General features: G+C 48.3%; 1 protein-coding gene across 1 annotated transcript in view; it reads left to right on the top strand.

The window, feature by feature from the left end:
* The window catches only part of LOC147035871 (extracellular calcium-sensing receptor-like), a 78389-nt gene that overhangs the window by 23617 nt on the left and 35633 nt on the right, over window positions 1-19139 (top strand). Inside the window, exons 2-3 of the mRNA XM_085845976.1 lie at window positions 13700-13973; window positions 17556-17829. Of these exons, the coding sequence (XP_085702102.1) occupies window positions 13700-13973; window positions 17556-17829 (548 nt within the window). The remainder of the gene's footprint in view (window positions 1-13699; window positions 13974-17555; window positions 17830-19139) is intronic.

Genomic DNA, 19139 nt, shown 5'->3' with positions numbered 1-19139 from the left:
TTCCACACACGGGGACGCACTCACACCTTGCACCACACACACAGGGACAACCACACTGGGGATTCGTGTCCCCACAAGGGTCTCCTGGGCCTCTATACCCCCCAAGCTCTCCGTGCACCCGTCCACAGCACTCGTCCCCTCAACCTCGCAAAACACGACCGAACTCACCTGGTCGTGACTCGCCTCAAGGGGGCATACTCCCTCCCCTTGTTCCTGGAGGAGGCCATCCAGCTGCTCGCACCGGGTCCCAACACGCTCCGCGAGCTCACCCCCATTATCCTCCACTACCTCCGTGTGTGTGTGTGCGTCACTTACCCCGTCCTCACCGTGCAGTCTCTCCTCTGTCGTTCCCTTCCCGGCTACCGTCACTGCCAACTCTTCACCCTTTACCTCCCTTGTCTCAACTATTATTATTTCCTTTGTCGTCACCTCGTGTCTCGTCTCACACGTTTTGGTCTCCCCATTTAATTTTTCCCTTTCGGTCATCGTCACGACCCTCGCCCAACACGTTCCACGAATTATTTTTTCACCCGCCTCCACCGCGGGCCTGTCAGCCGTTGCACCCCCACCCAGCTCGTTTGCTCCCACACGTGAAGTCGCCATTCCCAGCTCCCTGGTCACGGCCTTCATGCCCGCCTGCAGGCATCGGCCCATGTTCTGCGTCTCACCCCGCAGCTCTTTCATTTCTTCTTTCATGTTTGCTTCCATTCCGTTTATTTGCTTGTTCATTTCGTTTTTCATTTCATTTGTATTTGTATCCATCTTCTCGTTCATGCCTTTCATTTCGTTTTTCATTTCATTTGTGTTTGCATCCATTTTTTCGATCATTTTCGCATTCATCTTTTCGTTCATTGCCGCCAGCATGGCGCATAGCTGGGCCATGTTGGATGCACTCAGCTGAGCCGTTTCGGCAAGGGTTGGGGAAGGGTCTTGGTGGAGAGGGGGGGGGGGAGGTGTCATACACCGCGGCCGCTGCCGCACCCACCTCGGGCCCTGGGTTCAGTTGGGCGAGTCCGTGTTCCTGCACAATCAACATTTCCTGCTCGGGGATTCCATCCTGGACCATGGACTCTACATTATTACACATATACATTTCTAATACCCCCGGCTCCCGCTCGCCTTGAGACGCCATCTTGCTTCTCGTGAAGGGTTAATTTCGCTCGCTCGTAATTTGGAGGGAATCGGGGGTCGCTTCTCTCACCCCTGGACAGATTCCCGTGAATTTAGCCGGAGACAGGAGAGCCTGTTTTCCTGTTCTCCGATACCAGTGCCGCGAGGAGGGCGATGAATTTGTATCCCACTCCTGACACCAGTGTTGCGGTCTTCGCGCCCGCCGGCGTGCGACGGCCACGTAACTCGAATCGCGGCGCGTCGCCCACCGGACGGACAATCCAGTCGTGACCCTCTCGGACTAACGCCGGGAACCAGTCACGGGTGGACCTTTCGGTCTCACCGCGATCGAGCCAATCAGCCCCCGCGTGGGATAGGGTTGCTCGCCAAATTCGACCTACCTAAGTACCCACGCGGAGGGTAGACCGGGCGATCGCACCTCGCCGCAGGTCGACTTCGGACACGGGCCACTTAAGCGACCCGTTCCGTACTATCAGAATAACCGAGCGGTGTTATCGTCGACCTCGACGGTTCGATTAATTATCGGGCGTACTCAGCCCACTACCAACCCTTTACGTGAAGCAAGATGGGGATTCAATGGGGGAAAAGACGAAGCGAAGCGGGAAACAGTTCAACAATAAAGCACATTTATTCTCCGCACACGGGAAGCACACAAATACAATTCCACCAAATGCACACAAAAAAGAAAACACAATTCCATTTACACAAAAAGCAAACATAAAAGTGAAAACACAGTGCAGAGCTAATACCGACTACCGAGCACACGGCAACACTTACACAATTCTACTTCACAGACGGCGCCGACAACACATACCCAAAACCAAGGAAAAGAAATCCCCCAAGAATGAGGTAGGCCTGGGGCCGAGACCTGGTCGGGCCTACCCGTCTGGTGATGAGACGCGGAGCGGCGATGGCCCCGCAACCCGCGGGCCTCGTGGACAGTGCCTGGCAGGGGGGTGGGAACGGGGCCCCCTTGGTCGCACTATCTCAGCGCGGGGGGAAACAGGAGGGGGGGTTGCTGATGCTCGGGGTATAGAGGATCTTTATTATGTGCGACGAGCGTCTCCACCTCGGCCAGGTCGCGCTGCCGGCCTCCCTCGGGCGCGCAGCTCCTTGCACGACGCGAGCACCCTTCGTCCGACTCGCCGCCTCTCCACAGCTCGTCCCCTCCGTTCCGACTCTCCTTCGCCTCGTTCCGACCTTTACGACTCCCTTCTTCCTCGTTCCGACTTTTTACTCCTCCTTTGACTGACGAACACCGTCCTTTTATCCCCCCGTAACTTCGCCTTTGACCCCCTCCCTTTGACCTTTCACCTCGCTCCCCATTGGCCCGAGAAAAAGTGGGCGTGAAGGCTTTTTGATCCACAAATTTGCATATATCGATCGCCCTGGGGGTGGGGCCAATTCGCCCCTCGCTCACCGATTGGACGGCAAAAAGTGGGCGTGTGTCGTTTTCGATCCGTTTTTTGAAGCAGAAAATCCGTGATTTTGTACACGCTGTTCAACGTGCGCCCTACACGAGTCCAGCATCGGTGCCCATGAGTGGCGCGAGATGACGGTGATGCGATGGTGGCGAGTTGTGACGGTAAAGGTCGTGGCGGTTGTGGTGAAGCGGTGGTTGTGGTCGGTGGTTGATGTTGTGGTTGTGATGGTGGCGATTGGTCCAAAATAAAGATAGTAAAAGAAAAACGGCTATCCTGAAGAGTCGCAGCACGTATAAATGACATGTATTCCCACTAGACAACGGGTTTGGGCCTAACTACACATGCACTTACCGAGATACCTCACCTAAGGGACCTGAATGGTGGTTTGCGAATCTGGTAACCACAACAATATATATATATATATATATATATATATATATATATATATATATATATATATATATATATATATATATATATATATACATACATATATATACATATATACATATATACATACATACATACATACAAATATATATATATTTTTTGTTGTTGCGAATTCGCGCCCGCCGGCGTGCGAGCGGCCACGTAACTCGAATCACGGCACGTCGCCCACCGGACGGACAATTCCGTCGTGACCCTCTCAGACTAACGCCGGGAACGAGTCATGGGTGGGCCTTTCGGCCTCACCACGATCGTGCCAATCGCCCCCCCCCTCCCGCGTGGGATAGGGTTGTTCGACAAATTCGACCTACCTAAGTACCCACACGGAGGGTAGACCGGGCGATCGCACCTCGCCGCAGGTCGACTTCGGACACAGGCCACTTTAAGCGACCCGTTCCGTACTATCGGGATAACCGAGCGGTGTTATCGTCAACCTCGACGGTTCCGATTAATTATTGGGCGTATTTAGCCCACGACCAACCCTTTACGTGAAGTAAGATGGGGATTCAATTAAAGAAAAGATGAAGTGAAACGGGAAAAACAGTTCAACATAAGGCACATTTATTCCACGGCAAACGGAAAGCACACATATACAATTACAACAATTATGCACCAAAAGCAAATGAAACAAAAACACAACAATTATGCACCAAAAGCAATTGCAACAAAAGAAACACAATGCAGATCTACTACCGACTACGCGAGCACACGGCAACACTTACACAGTTTTACTTTACAGACGGCGCCGACAACACATATACTCCAAAGCAAAAGAAAAAGGGGCCACCCTCAACTACAAGGGGGCAGACGGGCCTGGGGCCGAGACCGCGTCGAGCCTACCCGTCTGGTGATGAGCCGCAAAATGGCGGCGGTGCCCCGACTCTGCGCTCCTCCGCGGGCCTCGCTGGCACTGCCTGGAATGGGGTGGGAACGGGGCCCCCCTTTTCGCACTATCTCAGCGTGGGGGGGAAACAGGGGGGTTGTTGATGCTCTGGGGAAAGAGGATAGCTGGCTTGCTTGGGTCGCGCGACGAAAGACTCCACTGCGCCCTCAACCGCGTTCCCGGCTTCTCCTCTCTGCAGCTCCCCGACAGACTCCGAACCCCGACAGACCGACTCCCCTCCAGACCCGTCTTGACTGCCGCCGCCACACCTCTCCAACTCGAGCCCGAAACAGAAACTCTGTTCCAACTCGAGCCCGAAACGAAACAGACTCAATTCGCCCCGCGCTCGGAGCTTTATAGTGTGACAGGAGAAACCATATGCAGATTTTTGGATCAGGATCGGCTGGGGGGCGGAGCCACGCTCGCCCATTGGATGGAGGAAAAGTGGGCATGAATCATTCCTGATCCGCGAATCTGCATATATCGATTCAACTCCGACGTGCCTGGAGGCGGGGCCAAATCACCCCGCGCTTAATGATTGGACGGATCGGAAGTGGGCGTGAATCATTCCTGATCCGACTTCCCCGGAAAGGCCGCTATTTGCACTCGCTGCTCGGCGCCCGCCCTGTATGAGTCCAGGATCGGTGCCCACAAGCGGTGCGGGAATGGCGCCAGAAGGAGGAGAGGTGAAGGTGGTGGAGGGTTTATTGTGGTGGTCCCTGGCCACGGTGACGCTTGGAATGGCGGTGATGCGATGATTGCGAGATCGGTAAAGGTAGGTCGTGGCTGTTGGTGTTGTTATTGTTGTGAAGCGGTGTTGCGGTTGGTGGTTGTTGTGTGATGGCGGTTGAGACGTGGTTGGTTCAAAATAAAGATAGAACAGAAAAACGGCTATCTTGAAGGGTCGCAGCCCGAATGAATCACATTTATTCCCTCTAAACAACGGGTTTGGGGCTAACTACGCATGTACTTACAGAGATATCTCACCTACGGGACCTGAATGGTGGTTTGCGAATTTCCTCAACCACAACACTACCCCTCCCCTTTTTACAGACTCGTCCCGAGTCGTCAAATTTTCATGTGCCATCATGTGTAGTTCTCCCCGAGTAGGTTTTCCCTACGGATCCCTGAGTGCGACATTCATGGTATTCGTGTCCCCAAAATAAATAACCTGAGGGCTGAGTAACTAACCAAACAAACCCACTCACACGGACGACTTAAATAAAATTGCCGGCGCTAGGACAGACATGCCGGGGGCGCACTCATATGTACAGTACATCTTAACTTACAAATTTTACACGAAACCATGGCCCAGGATCAATGAACTCTGCAAAAAGAAAGCAGTTAGCAGGGAGCCAGGCTGCTCGCATGCAGTCTCTGGCTCAAACAATACAGGTGACGGGGAACGTGGCCGGCTGCTCACTCGCAGTCCAAGGCCTTCCCTTTTTAACTGAAAGCAGTGAACCACAACGGTGCATGGGCTGCACAAACGCAGTCTCCGTGCCAGCTCAAGTGGCACAGGCAATGAACACAACGGATGGATGGATGGACACAAACATGGTTTACGGGCCGCCACTGCAGGCCCGTGTTGTAGCTGCCAACAGGGCAGTTCTTGCAGCTTGCAAACTGTTGCTTTGATCCTGGCGCACATGGAAAGGAACAGGGGGGGGGGGCAAAGCAATATTGAACGGGGCTGCTGAACATGGGCAGTGGGCATGGCATGGCAAAGGCAGCAGGCAAACACAGCCTGCAGAACCAGGCCACTGCAGGCAAACACAGCCGGCAGATGAACTGGCCGGCACAGGCCTTGCAGAAAACAGCTGCACACGATCCAGCCGGCACAGGCCTTGTCGCAAAACAACAGCTGCCGATGAAGTGGCCGGCACAGGCCTTGAAGCAAAACACGGCCAGCCGATGAAGTGGGCCGGCCTTTGCCTTGCAGTGGAGGTTGGTGGAGGGAGTGCGGTGGTGCTGGCCACTCAGAAGGCGGGCTCGGACCTGCCTACTGTCTCCCTCCCACCAATCGCCTTTGCCTGTCACTGTCTATACCCACCCCCTTAATTTGTCAAACCCCAATTTAGCCCCAACTTATTTAATTTTTTTTTGTTGTTATTGTTTGTATGTTTACTTCCCCACTATAAATCGTCCCCTAACCCCCTTTACTGTCCTTGTTCGGCTAACCTATCCTGTCACCTAGCCTACTCCCAACCCCTACGTTCCCTTCCCGGAGCGGAATGAGGGAGAGCTAGCGTCCTCTGTCGAGGCCCAATCCAAGCCTCAGATTGGCCTCCCCAGAGTTCAGCGATCTTAACACAAAGTGGGTCCAGCTGCCCACAATGAGAGCGAAGGGATGGATGGTGCGGAGGGGTACACTTCCTATCTACCCTAACCATTTAACTGTTAAACTACCCCGGGGCTTTCAACAAGTGCCTCTCGCTTAAGCTATTGGTTCTAACAACCCAGATTCCCGTCGCCTGTGTTGGTGTCCTTTCAATTTCGGGCCTCGCCCCCCAATTTTCTTTCCGTGCCCTCACACGGTCTCATGGCTGGGACGCTTGGCTCCCCTTGGCAGGCACGACCCTCTGCCGAATCTCCCGCTATGGCACCCCCGGGCACTACACTGCCTCCGAGCCTACCAGCTCCCTAAACACCGGGGAGTGCCCCCCATGGCACCTCCCCTGAAACGCACACGTGGCAGGCTGGCTTCCCGGGCCCCTTTCCGAGGGTCACCCTGTGCCCACAACACTGCCCACGCGGCTTACGGCGCCCCGGGCCCCCACACCAAGCGGGCGCACCCGTGCCCACTATGCTATCCCGGCCCACCATGGGCCCTTGGCCTACTACGGCCGACTAGCCTGGTGTCCGGGGTACCCACTCAGCGATACTCACCTTTCGCAGCCACGCTCCCAGCCCGTCAACAGGGCTCCTGCACCCCTTCAAACGGGTTTAGAGCCTACACTCCCACCAACAGCAAAACGACCTCCATTTTTCAATTTAACTAACCCCCTAACTCACTTTACACTGACCCCGGGGTCCCTTGGGCGGGAGTCACTCCTCCCCCCAATCACTCATCGCACCATGCATTCCCCATTCGCTCCACTCCCACAGACCCGCTGGCCTCACTCACTCACCAAGCCCATGCTTCCACTTCACTCACCAACTCTTCAACACACACACCACTGAACTCTGCCATCCTGCTCACTAAATCCCCTACCTAACTCGTGCTCCCACGTCGTCCCTTAACCTATAGCACGTTCCTTTTAACACTACGTCGCTAAACTACATCCCCTCTACACATTCACTGTCTGTCACTTCCCTCTCTTTGTTTTGGTGTTTCTGTAACTCAGAAACTTTCTTTTCCAATTCCTTTCTCATCTCCGCACACTCCGACTTTGCTTTGGCTTCTAATTGTTCAATCTGCTCAGTGTGGTTCCTTAACGTTTCATTTTCCGTTCTCTTCCTTTCCTCTTTTAACACTATCAGTTCTTTTGGTAATTCCCCCTCTTTGTTTTGGTGTTTCTGTAACTCAGAATCTTCCTTTTCTAATTCTTTTCTCATCTCTGCACCCTCCGACCTTGCTTTGGCTTCTAACTGTTCTTCCGTCTTGCCCTTGTGGTTTTCTACACGTCTTCCCAGTTCGTCTGTCTCCGTTTTTACCTCCGGTCGCAGCTTATCAACTCTCTTTATCATGTCTTGAAGTCTTTTCTCACACTCCACCGTTACGACCTTCAATCCCTCCTTTGTCTCCTCCTGGCTTTCTTTTAATTTTTCTAATACCTTTACCTCGTGTCTCGTCTCACACGTCTCCGGAATTATTTTCTCACCCGCCCCGACCACGGGTTTGACAGCCGTTGCACTCCCTCCCAGCTCGTTTGTTCCCACACGTGGCGTCGTCATTATGCCCGCCTGCAGACATTGGCCCATTTGCCGCATCTCACCCTGCATCTCTTTCATTCTGTTCGTGTCTCCATCCATTTTGTTTTCCATCTGTTGGGCATTCGTATCCATTTTTTCGTTCATGCCTCTCATTCCGTTTCGCAACTGTCGTGCAGCTGATTGTATTTCTGTCAACATGGCGAATAGCTGGGCCACGTCGGGTGCGCTTGGGTGAGCCGTTTCGGCAGGGATCGGGGAAGGGTTTTGGTGGAGAGGGGGAGGGGGAGGGGAGGTGTCATACACCGCGGCCGCCGCCGCACCTATTTCGGGCTCTAGGTTCAGTTGGGCGAGTTCGGGTTCCTGCACAACCAACATTTCCTGCACGGGGATTTCATCCTGGACCATGGATTCTACACATTCTAAATCCATTACTAATAGCCCCGGCTCCCGCTCGCCTTGAGACGCCATCTTATTTCTTGTAAAGGGTTAATTTGAATTGCTCGTAATTTGGAGGGAATCGGGGGTCGCTCCTCTCACCCCTGGACCGATTCCCGTGAATTTAGCTGGAGATAGGAGAGCCCGTTTTCCCCTTCTCCGATACCAGTGCCGCGAGGAGGGGGATGAGTTTGTATCCCACTCCTGACACCAGTGTTGCGGATTCGCGCCCGCCGGCATGCGAGCGGCCACGTAACTCAAATCGCGGCACGTCGCCCACCGGACGGACAATTCCGTCGTGACCCTCTCGGACTAACGCCGGGAACTAGTCACGGGTGGGTCTTTCGGACTCACCACGATCGTGCCAATCGCCCCCCCCCCCACGTGGGATAGGGTTGTTCGCCAAATTCGACCTACCTATGTACCCACACGGAGGGTAGACCGTGCGATCGCACCTCGCCGCAGGTCGACTTCGGACACGGGCCACTTTAAGCGACCCCTTCCGTACTATCGGGATAACCGAGCGGTGTTATCGTCAACCTCGACGGTTCCGATTAATTATTGGGCGTATTTAGCCCACGACCAACCCTTTACGTGAAGTAAGATGGGGATTCAATTAAAGAAAAGATGAAGCAAAACGGGAAAAACAGTTCAACATAAGGCACATTTATTCCGCGGCAAACGGAAAGCACACATATACAATTACAACAATTATGCACCAAAAGCAAATGAAACAAAAACACAACAATTATGCACCAAAAGCAATTGCAACAAAAGAAACACAATGCAGATCTACTACCGACTACGCGAGCACATGGCAACACTTACACAGTTTTACTTTACAGACGGCGCCGACAACACATATACTCCAAAGCAAAAGAAAAAGGGGCCACCCTCAACTACAAGGGGGCAGACGGGCCTGGGGCCGAGACCGCGTCGAGCCTACCCGTCTGGTGATGAGCCGCAAAATGGCGGCAGTGCCCCGACTCCGCGCTCCTCCGCGGGCCTCGCTGGCACTGCCTGGAATGGGGTGGGAACGGGGCCCCCCTTTTCACACTATCTCAGCGCGGGGGGGGGAGACAGGGGGGGGTTGTTGATGCTCTGGGGAAAGAGGATAGCTGGCTTGCTTGGGTCCCGCGACGAGCGACTTCACTGCGCCCTCGACCGCGTTCCCGGCTTCTCCTCTCTGCAGCTCCCCGACAGACTCCGAACCCCGACAGACCGACTTCCCTCCAGACCCGTCTTGACTGCCGCCGCCACACCTCTCCAACTCGAGCCCGAAACAGAAACTCTCTCGCTGCCGCTGCCGCTGCCACTGCCACTGCCACTGCCACTGCCACACCTCTCCAACTCGCCCAAGCCCGAAATAGAAACTCTCAACTGACTCAATTCGCCCCGCGCTCGGCGCTTTATAGTGCGACAGGAGAAACCATATGCAGATTTTTGGATCAGGATCGGCTCGGGGGCGGAGCCACGCTCGCCCATTGGACGGAGGAAAAGTGGGCGTGAATCATTCCTGATCCGCGAATCTGCATATATCGATTCAACTCCGACGCGCCTGGAGGCGGGGCCAAATCGCCCCGCGCTTAATGATTGGACGGATCGGAAGTGGGTGTGAATCATTCCTGATCCGACTTCCCCGGAAAGGCCGCTTTTTGCACCCGCTGCTCGGCGCGCGCCCTGTACGAGTCCAGGATCGGTGCCCACAAGCGGTGCGGGAATGGCGGCAGAAGGAGGAGAGGTGAAGTTGGTGGAGGGTTTATTGTGGTGGTCCCTGGCCACGGTGACGCTTGGAATGGCGGTGATGCGATGATTGCGAGAGCGAGTTGTGACGGTAAAGGTCGTGGCTGTTGGCGTTGTTGTTGTTGTTGTCAAGCGGCGTTGCAGTTGGTGGTTGTTGTGTGATGGCGGTTGAGACGTGGTTGGTTCAAAATAAAGATAGAACAGAAAAAGGGCTATCTTGAAGGGTCGCAGCCTGAATGAATCACATTTATTCCCTCTAAACAACGGGTTTGGGCTAACTACACATACACTTACAGAGATATCTCACCTACGGGACCTGAATGGTGGTTTGCGAATTTCCTCAACCACAACAATATATATATATATATATATATATATATATATATATATATATATATATATATATATATATATATATATATATATATATATATATATATATATATATATATATATATAGTTTTTTTAGTGAAATCTATGTTTGTTTTTTGGGTTGACTATGGTATGAACTGTAGTTTGGTAATCGTCATAATGACTTCCACCTGCCGATGCCCAAAAAATCGCCAACCTTGGCAAAGCACGTGTGTGTGTGTGTGTGTGTGTGTGTGTGTGTGTGTGTGTGTGTGTGTGTGTGTGTGTGTGTTTTTTCATTGTGCATAACATAATCTCCCTGCCAACTTACTTACTTACTTACTTACTTCTTGATGATCTAATTCTATAGATCATAAGCTGGAAAGAGAGAAAGAGACCATGTTTTTCCATGCCCAACCCTGTATTCATATTCATTATGTTTTTTAATCTGTCTCTGTCTCTGTCTCTGTCTCTTTCTCTGTCTCTTTCTCTGTCTCTGTCTCTGTCTCTGTCTCTGTCTCTCTCTCTCTCCCCCTCTCTGATCTCCAAACGTTTCCAGAGGGGTGATTGTCACCAGACATCTCCCGGCAATGTTTATGATCAGACTCCTCGGGGCGGTGTTTGTGTCTCGATGCATCGGGTTGGTATTTACGTTCAGACGCGTCTGTGTGGTGTTTGTCTCTAGAAGCATCGGGGCAGTTTTTGTCTCCGGATGCATTGGGGTGGCGTTTATGTCTGGATGTGTCCGGTATGTTTGTCTCCAGATGCATCGGGGCATTTTTTGCCACCAGATGCGTCAGGGTGGTGTTTGCCTCCGGACACGTCAGAGTGGTGTTTTCCCCCCTGCACGTGTGGACAGAGTTTGCCTCCTTGCAAGTCACGGCGGTGATTGCCTTCGGGCGCATCGGGCGGTGTTGTCCCCATGAGCATCGGGACAGTGTTGCTATGTGTGCATCGGGGTGCTGTTTTCTCCATGCACATCAGGGCAGTGTTTGCCTCCTTGCGTGTCAGGGATGTGTTTGCCTCTGTGCCTGTCAAGGTGGAGTTTGCCTCTGTGCACGTCAAGGAAGAGTTTGCCTCCGTATGCGTCGGGGCAGTGTTTGCCTCCATGCGGGTCAGAACTGTGTTTGCTTCCATGCATGTCGGGGTGATGTTTGCCACCATGCGCATCAGTGCGTTGTTTGCCTCCATGCGCACCAGGGCAGTGTTTGTCTCCGGATGGGTCAGGGCATTGTTTGTCTCCAGACGTGTTGGGACCGTGTTTGTCTCTGGATGCATTAGCGTGGTGTTTGTGTCTCGAAGCATCGGAGCAGTATTTGTCTCTCGATGCGTCTGGGTGGTGTTTACATCCGGATGCGTTGGTGCGGTGTTTTTCTCAATACGCATCGGGGAATTGTTTGCCTCCAGATGCGTCGGTCAGGGCGGTGTTTGGGTTTGCCCAAAAATTATGTATAATGAGGTTTGGGTTTGGGCTCCATGCAATTAGGGGCAGTATTTCCCTCCTTGCCTGTGGAGGCCGTGATTGCCTTTGTGTGCGTCGGGGTGGTGTTGTCTCCATGAGCGTCAGGACAGTGTTGTCTATGTACACATCAAGGTGCTGTTTGTCTCTGTGCGCGTCAAGGCAGAGTGTTCCTCTGTGCGCATCAGGGCAGTGTTTGCCTCCGTGGGGGTCAGGGTGGTGTTTGCCTCCGTGCACGTTACGGTGCTGTTTGCCTCCGTTCGCGTCGAGGCGGTGTTTACCTCCGTGCACTTCGGTCAGTGTTTGCCTCCATGCGCATTCTGGTGGTCGTTGCCTCTGTGCGCGTCATGGAGGTTTTTTCCTCCATGCGCATCAGAGCGATATTTGCCACCACGTGCGTCGTGGTGGTGTTTGGCTCCGGTCATGTCAGGGCGGTGTTTGCATACATGCACGTCGGGCGGTGTTTGCCTCCATGCGTGTCTCGGTGGTCTTTTCATCCGTTCACATCATGGAGGAGTTTGCCTCCGTGTGTGTCAGAGCAATATTTGCCACCCTGTTTGTCCTGGTGGTGTTTGCCTCCGTTTGTTTCGGGGCGGTTTTTGTCTCCAGACATGGTGGGGCGGTGTTTTATCTCCAGATGCGTCAGGCGGTGTTTGTCTCCAGCCGCTTTATGGCGGTGTTTTTCTCCAGACACATCGGGGCGGTGTTTGTCTCCAGACGCGTCGGCGTGGTGTTTGTCTATGGACGTGTCAGGGTGGTGTTTGTCTCTGGATGCGTCGGGGTGGTGCTTGTTTCCGGACGCGTCGGGGTGGTTCTTGTCTCTGGACGAGAGTTTGTCTCTGGAAGCATCCATGCCGTGCTTGTCTCTGATCATGTCTGGGTGGTATTTATTTCTGGACAGGAGTTTTTCTCTGAACGTGTCCGGGCGGTATTTATGGCTGCATGGGAATTTGTCTCCAGTCGTGACAGGGCAGTGTTTATCTCCTGACGGCTTCGCTTTTTACACGTCTGGGTGGCATCTGTCCCAGGACACTTCCGGGTGGGAGTTCATCTTCAGACATGTCTGAGCAGAGTTTTTCTCCAAACGTGTCTGGTCTATATTAATGTCTGGATGGGAGTTTGTCTCTGGAAGTGCCCGGTGGTGTTTGTCTCTGGACAGCTTGGCTCTGGATGCATCCAGGCGGTGTTTGTCCCCAGACGTGTCTGGACAGGAGATCGTCTTAGGACGTGTCTGGATGGGAGTCCGTCTCTGGACGTGTCCGAGCAGTGATTGTCACTGAGTGTGTCCGGGCACTATTTATGTCTGGACAGGAGATTGTCTCTGGATGTGTATGGACGGTCTTTGTCTCTGGACAGCTTGGCTTCGGACACGACCATGCGGTGTTTGCCCCTGGTCAATTGTTATCACAGGACTGGTGTAACATGTATTTCAGACATTATTTTGTTTTCAACTTCACTGTTATTCCATGCAGCAGCATTTTGATGAGACAGTGTGAATCATAATGAAAGCTCCACTGCATGCCTGCCTTCTCTTCATCTCGCCTCTCACTGCTTTCTCTTTCCCTCCCTACTTGCTCCCCCACTGTCCTCACTCTCCCCCTTCCTCCTTGCTCCCCCTCCCTCTTCGCTCCCCCACCCTCCTCTCTTTCCCCCTCCCTCACTTTCTCTTTCCCTCTCTATCTCCTCAATCTCCTCTCTCTTCCCCACCCCTCTCCCCCTCTTTTTTCCTCCCTCTCAGTATTCCCATTAGCGAAGCGATGGGTGGTACTTGCTTGTGTAATAATATTGGTGGAGGCATATCTGGCAAGGTCAAAGTGTGCCCTTCTTTTCCAATTTTTTTCCACATATACAGATACATTTCATATAAACTTTATGTCAAAAAATTTCTCATACTGTAGGTTTATGTTTTTTGAAAAGCTGCCACTCACAAAACCCAACAATTTTTTGCAGGTTTTTTCCAATAGCTCTCCAGTGGGCATTGACCATGATTTTTGCAATTGATGAGATAAACTCAAATACCACTTTACTTCCCAATGTAACCCTTGGTTACGTCATCCACGACTCCTGCTTCAGTGAACCAAAGACTGTGCTCACAACATTGCAATACGTGGAACAGGACTCACAAAGTAAAAGTCCATGTTATTATCAAGCTGTTATTGGTACTTATGGTTCAACTCTCACAGCTATCATGGCCGAGCTTCTTGGAATCTTTTATGTCCCACAGGTTCGTCAATGTATTATTGTCATTGAGTTTTTCGTTTTTTCGAAATATAGAAAAACTTAAAGACATTGAAAAACTTGAAAGTTCATCTTTCACTTGCCTTTCATGTGCAGTGTTTGTCAATATACTGTAAATGTGATTTTTATATCATTCAACTCTTTCATTCACTTTCTACCACAAACTTGATCAGAAGCATTTTGATGGAATAAAGTGGTTTTGTGTTTATCTTGGTCTTTTTGGCTTCGGACACGTGACTGTTCGGACACTTCGGACTGTCTTCGGACACGCCTCCTATGACGGTTGTCAGTGGCATTGTTTTTGGATTGTCCGTCTGTCCATCCGTACGTACGTACGTACATACGTACATGTGAATTTTCTCTGTTTTCTCTGCAACCGCTTATCCAATTGACATACAATTTTGACCATACATGCGAATCATCATCCAGAAATTTTAAATGATAATTATGATGTCATGGGTCACATGGGGTAGCAGCCATGTTGGAAAAATGGAAAAAAACTTTAGACCTCTGTTTCTCCTAAACCATAAGATGGAAAAAAATTGAAACTTGGCACCTGGCAAATACTCTGCATAGGGAATAAAAGCGATTTGACATCATCGGTGAAGTGTTATCCCATTCAAAATTCGACAAATAGAATGCTGCATTCGATCAGGATGAAAATTTGTGAGGTTCATCTCGTGAAATATGTCAACACAGAAAAATGTTATTGTGATGTCATCCATCACGTGGTTTGGAAGCCATTTTTTTTTTAAGGAAAAAAGTATTCTCCAGGACTACTTTGCAGATCGAAGTGATATTGCCCACAAATAATCAACTATCCATGCTGAATAAAGTTTGATAACTATGACATCATATGTCACGTGGTATGGCAGCCATGTTGGAAAAAAAGTAAAAACTTTGGACATTTATCTCCAAAACAGCTGCATGGAAAAAATTGAAACTTGGCACATGTGAAGTGCTCTCTCTGGGAAACGAGGATGATTAATTAATAAATTATTATTTTAATGTCACACATGGTGTGGCTTCCTTATGTCGTCATAATATCATATCTCAAACGCTATATCCGATCAATATGAAAATTTTTGAGAGCCATCTAAGGCTAAATTGTAATTGGAAAAAAATTGATGACATCATCAGTTACATGTTTTGGCAGCCATGTTGTTTGTCATATAAAACCTTAAAAAATCTTCTTCTCCATAATGGCTGAACAGATTGAGGTGAAACTTTACAAGAATGATCACCTATCCATGAGAAATCAAAAGTTCTCCACTTATGATGTCATCGGTCAAATAGTTTGGCATCTCTGATTTTTTTGAAGAATAAGCATTTTAAAATCTTCCTCTGAAGAATGGCTTGACAGATTGAGGGGAAACTTCACTCACACATTCCCCAAGCCTTGAGGATACCAAGCTGTTCACGAATAATTAATAGGTCACATGGTCTGGCAGCCATATTGCTTTGAACAAAATTATTCTAAAAATTATTTCTCTTGAACTGCTTCATCAATCGATGTGAAATGCCACAGTTATGATTGAGTAGACATTTGGAATATATGTTTTAAATTTCAACCTGATCGGACACATGGTTTGGCAGCCCAAATTATTTAATATTTAAAATCTGGGTTCATGGATTTTAATCAAACTTGGTACAATTATGTATAATGATGTAATAATGTGGGAGGAGGCATATCTGACGACCTCGTGACATTGAACGCTGTCATTCTACTTTTTAATGTTCTCCACAAAACATGTGATTTGTCATTTGCTAGCTCCTTTCAGTGACTGTCATAAGAAGTTAAATTGAGTTAAAGATTTGAGATGTGAAACATTTAAGGAATTTGCTCTGGTCCTGACCTATACATGAGTTGATGGGGCTAATAATGGCCCCAACCATTTATTGTGATTGTTCAGTCGATGATCCATGTCCTGTATTATCTCATTAACTTTAGTGATAGCAAAACAGATATTTATCTGTTAAATCAAATTTTTCTCCCAGTATTTTGCCGACTCGGTTAGCTATCCTTTGTATGTTATACATGTACTCTTTACTGAGACTTTTAAATTTCACAATACATCAATAGAGGATGAAACTTTCAATAATTGAGGTATAATCCAGATCATCAATGTCATTTCAACATGAAACGATTGAAGCTTCCTTTAGAAGTAGATTCGTTGTTGACCCTTTGACACAAGTGGTACACTTGACATAAGACTCCAGAAGCTTAAGACTTGACGTGAATGAAGACTCAAATCTTTCAACTCAAGCCTTTAAATTGCTTAACTTAATTTTAATTGCTCAGGTCTTGTCTTCATTTGAGGTTTTTTTTGTATTTTTGTGACTTTGCCCTCAAAATTACCTTCCTCCTGAGGGGGATTGGAAGTGAATAAAGTGGCATGAGCTGCATCAGTAATTAATTTGTACCAAAAAAATGATCAACTTGATTTAAATTTCAACAGCTCAATGGATCTAAAGTGAATGTGATTCAACTGAAACAAGAGAACCAAATTCTATTCATCCAAACGCTGCTAAACTTGATTCAGCCAAACATTCCTTGTCTTATCAAAATTGTCCTAATGTGACCAATTCTGACTCTTCATGTGTGGTGTCGATGCAATTTCTCTGAAATTAGCATAATGGGTTTGAGGGTGATAAAACCAGTAATAAAATATTGTTTTTTAGAGCTTGATATTAAAATATATATTGTAGTAGAAAATGTACTTAAATATGGTATGATTTTATGTGTTTGAACATGTATCTACTTTTGAATGTAAAATCATATCTCTCCTTTGTATTGAAGGATGTTTTGACCTGCCTCGTAAAATATATAATAGTCAGGCTGACCTTTCAACCAAGCATGACTTCAGGAAACAAGGAAGTGCCTATTATTTAAAGATATTTACTTGCGAAGGGATTTTATGAAATGATAGATATAAGGCACCAAATAGTTGGAATGTGGGTCTAAGGAAATGTCCAGATGTATTCACGAAGCTCTAATTGCTTCAAGATAGTATATTTCCCCAGTCTGTGAGAACCAGACTGACTTTTAACCTACATGCTGTAGAAATCTCTCAAAATACCCAAAAGACTTGCAGTTTGACATCATTCTATAATTCTGTGCATCATTCTGTGCCGAGAGAATCTACAAATATGGGTTTGAATATATGCTTCAAGTCTACAACCAAATCAAGCTGGCAGCTGCATGAGGGTTGAAGATGAGCTCCACCTGGGAAAATCAAGATCAGACAAACTGTGGCGTCAGCATATGGAAATAAAAAATACGATGTCTCACTGGATTATATATAAAGGACTTAACTTTATCATATATTTCAGAGATCTGGAATAAGTTTGTATTACCAATCACTCCTTTGTGCATATGCATGTGTTTGTATGTATTTGTTTATGTTGTTTGTTAAATAAATGTTCAAATGTACAGGATGACTTAGAAATTTCTTCAACAGTGGCAAACATAATTTGTCTTTTCTGGTATTGGAGTGAATTGGAATAGACTGTGCAAACATGGAGAAATATTGAATTAACTTTTTGTTTCAATGTTTGTCACATGCAGGTGAGCTATGCTTCAGCATGCACTTGCTTCAGTGATAAGTCACGGTTCCCATCCTTCCTGCGCATCTTTCCCAGTGATGCACATCAAGTTTATGCCATGGCCCACCTGGTGCTATACCTTGGCTGGCTTTATGTCGGCACCATTGCTGTGGATGACGATTACGGACGTCCAGCCGTGGCTCAATTTGTGGAAATAACAGAACAAAATGGACTTTGCATCGCCTTCAGAGAAAGTATTCCAAAAGTTCAAAGTCATCATTCAATTGTTGAACTTGGTAAGTTACTTTTCACATTTATGGGGATTGAATGAATTTTTCTGCACTAAAACTTTTCCAGGAAATAAATGTAAATTACAGCACAAGGAAAGGAATATTTTCTTCAGGACTCTTATGAAAAGTTGAAGCACAATAGAGCTAGCTCGGTGAGTGGATCTTGGTTCCAAGATCTGTTGAATGTGTTGAAATGGTTGAAATGGTTGATGTCCACCCACCGACAAAACTGAATAATACAAAATTATTTTCTACATTTGTTGTTTCACTGATGATGCATTTTTGTAATACTTATAACTCCTCCAAATGTATGAATGTGTTGAGATGAAAAAAAAATTGTTTGCACCAAATTATGCAGTTTACCTTTTTTTGTTTTTTTAGGGGAAGTTAATGCAGCAGTGATGTATGTTCCTTCTGATTTCATTTCACGTCCAATAAAACAAAATGGAATGATATCGTTATTGTGAGGATGGAAACATTTCGAATTTCCCCTTTATGTTTCAACCAGGATCTATAAAAAAGTCCCAAAAAATATACAACTTTTAAAATGCTTCGTTTGCTCCTAAAAAAAGCAGTAATTTCGTGGTGAATGCTTCATTTCGTGTTGCAGAGACCCTGAAGTTTATTTTGATACCAAGCAAGCTAGAGAAAAATGCCAAGACTGACCGTACAACAACAGACGAAAATTGTTGAACTTTGGCACCAGACAAAAAGTGTCAACAGTTGCAACGTCTTTACACGAGACATTTGGGAATCCACTTGCGCCATGCACCAAATTTTCGGACAATAAAGTGCACCATCGCAAAGTTTACCAATGTGGGAACCACCTGTGACCTTCACAAGGGTCACAGTGGTCGGAAGAGGACAGGTCACAGTGAAGAAAATGTGGAAATGGTGAGACAGGCGGTTGTTCAGAGTCCAAAAAAATCGATTCGACGACTGTCTGCCGAGACAAACATTCATAAGAGCACCGTTCAGAGGATCCTTCACCAAGACATTCATGCCTTTCCATGCAAAATTCAAATGGAAACGGTGCTTACTCATCAACAGAAACGCAAACGACTCGACTTTGCAATTTGGTTCTCAGGAAAGTTGGAGGAAGATGCAGACTTCCTCAAAAAACTTCACATGACAGATGAATGCCATGCTCATTTGTCAGGGGAGGTAAACAAGCAAAACTTTCGGTACTGGGGAACTGAAAATCCTGGTAATGCATCAACTGAACTGGTGCCTCGATCTGTTCTCAAAGTTGAGACTTTGAGATTAAAGTTTATGTCTCTTCTCTCACTTCTCACTATGTCTCTTCGAAAGGACTG

The sequence above is a fragment of the Eptatretus burgeri genome, chromosome 1, assembly GCF_056783735.1.
Source record: "Eptatretus burgeri isolate ZD-2024b chromosome 1, Ebu_testis_v1, whole genome shotgun sequence".
Lineage (NCBI taxonomy): Eukaryota > Metazoa > Chordata > Myxini > Myxiniformes > Myxinidae > Eptatretus > Eptatretus burgeri.
This window is presented reverse-complemented; position numbering and strand designations above follow the sequence as displayed.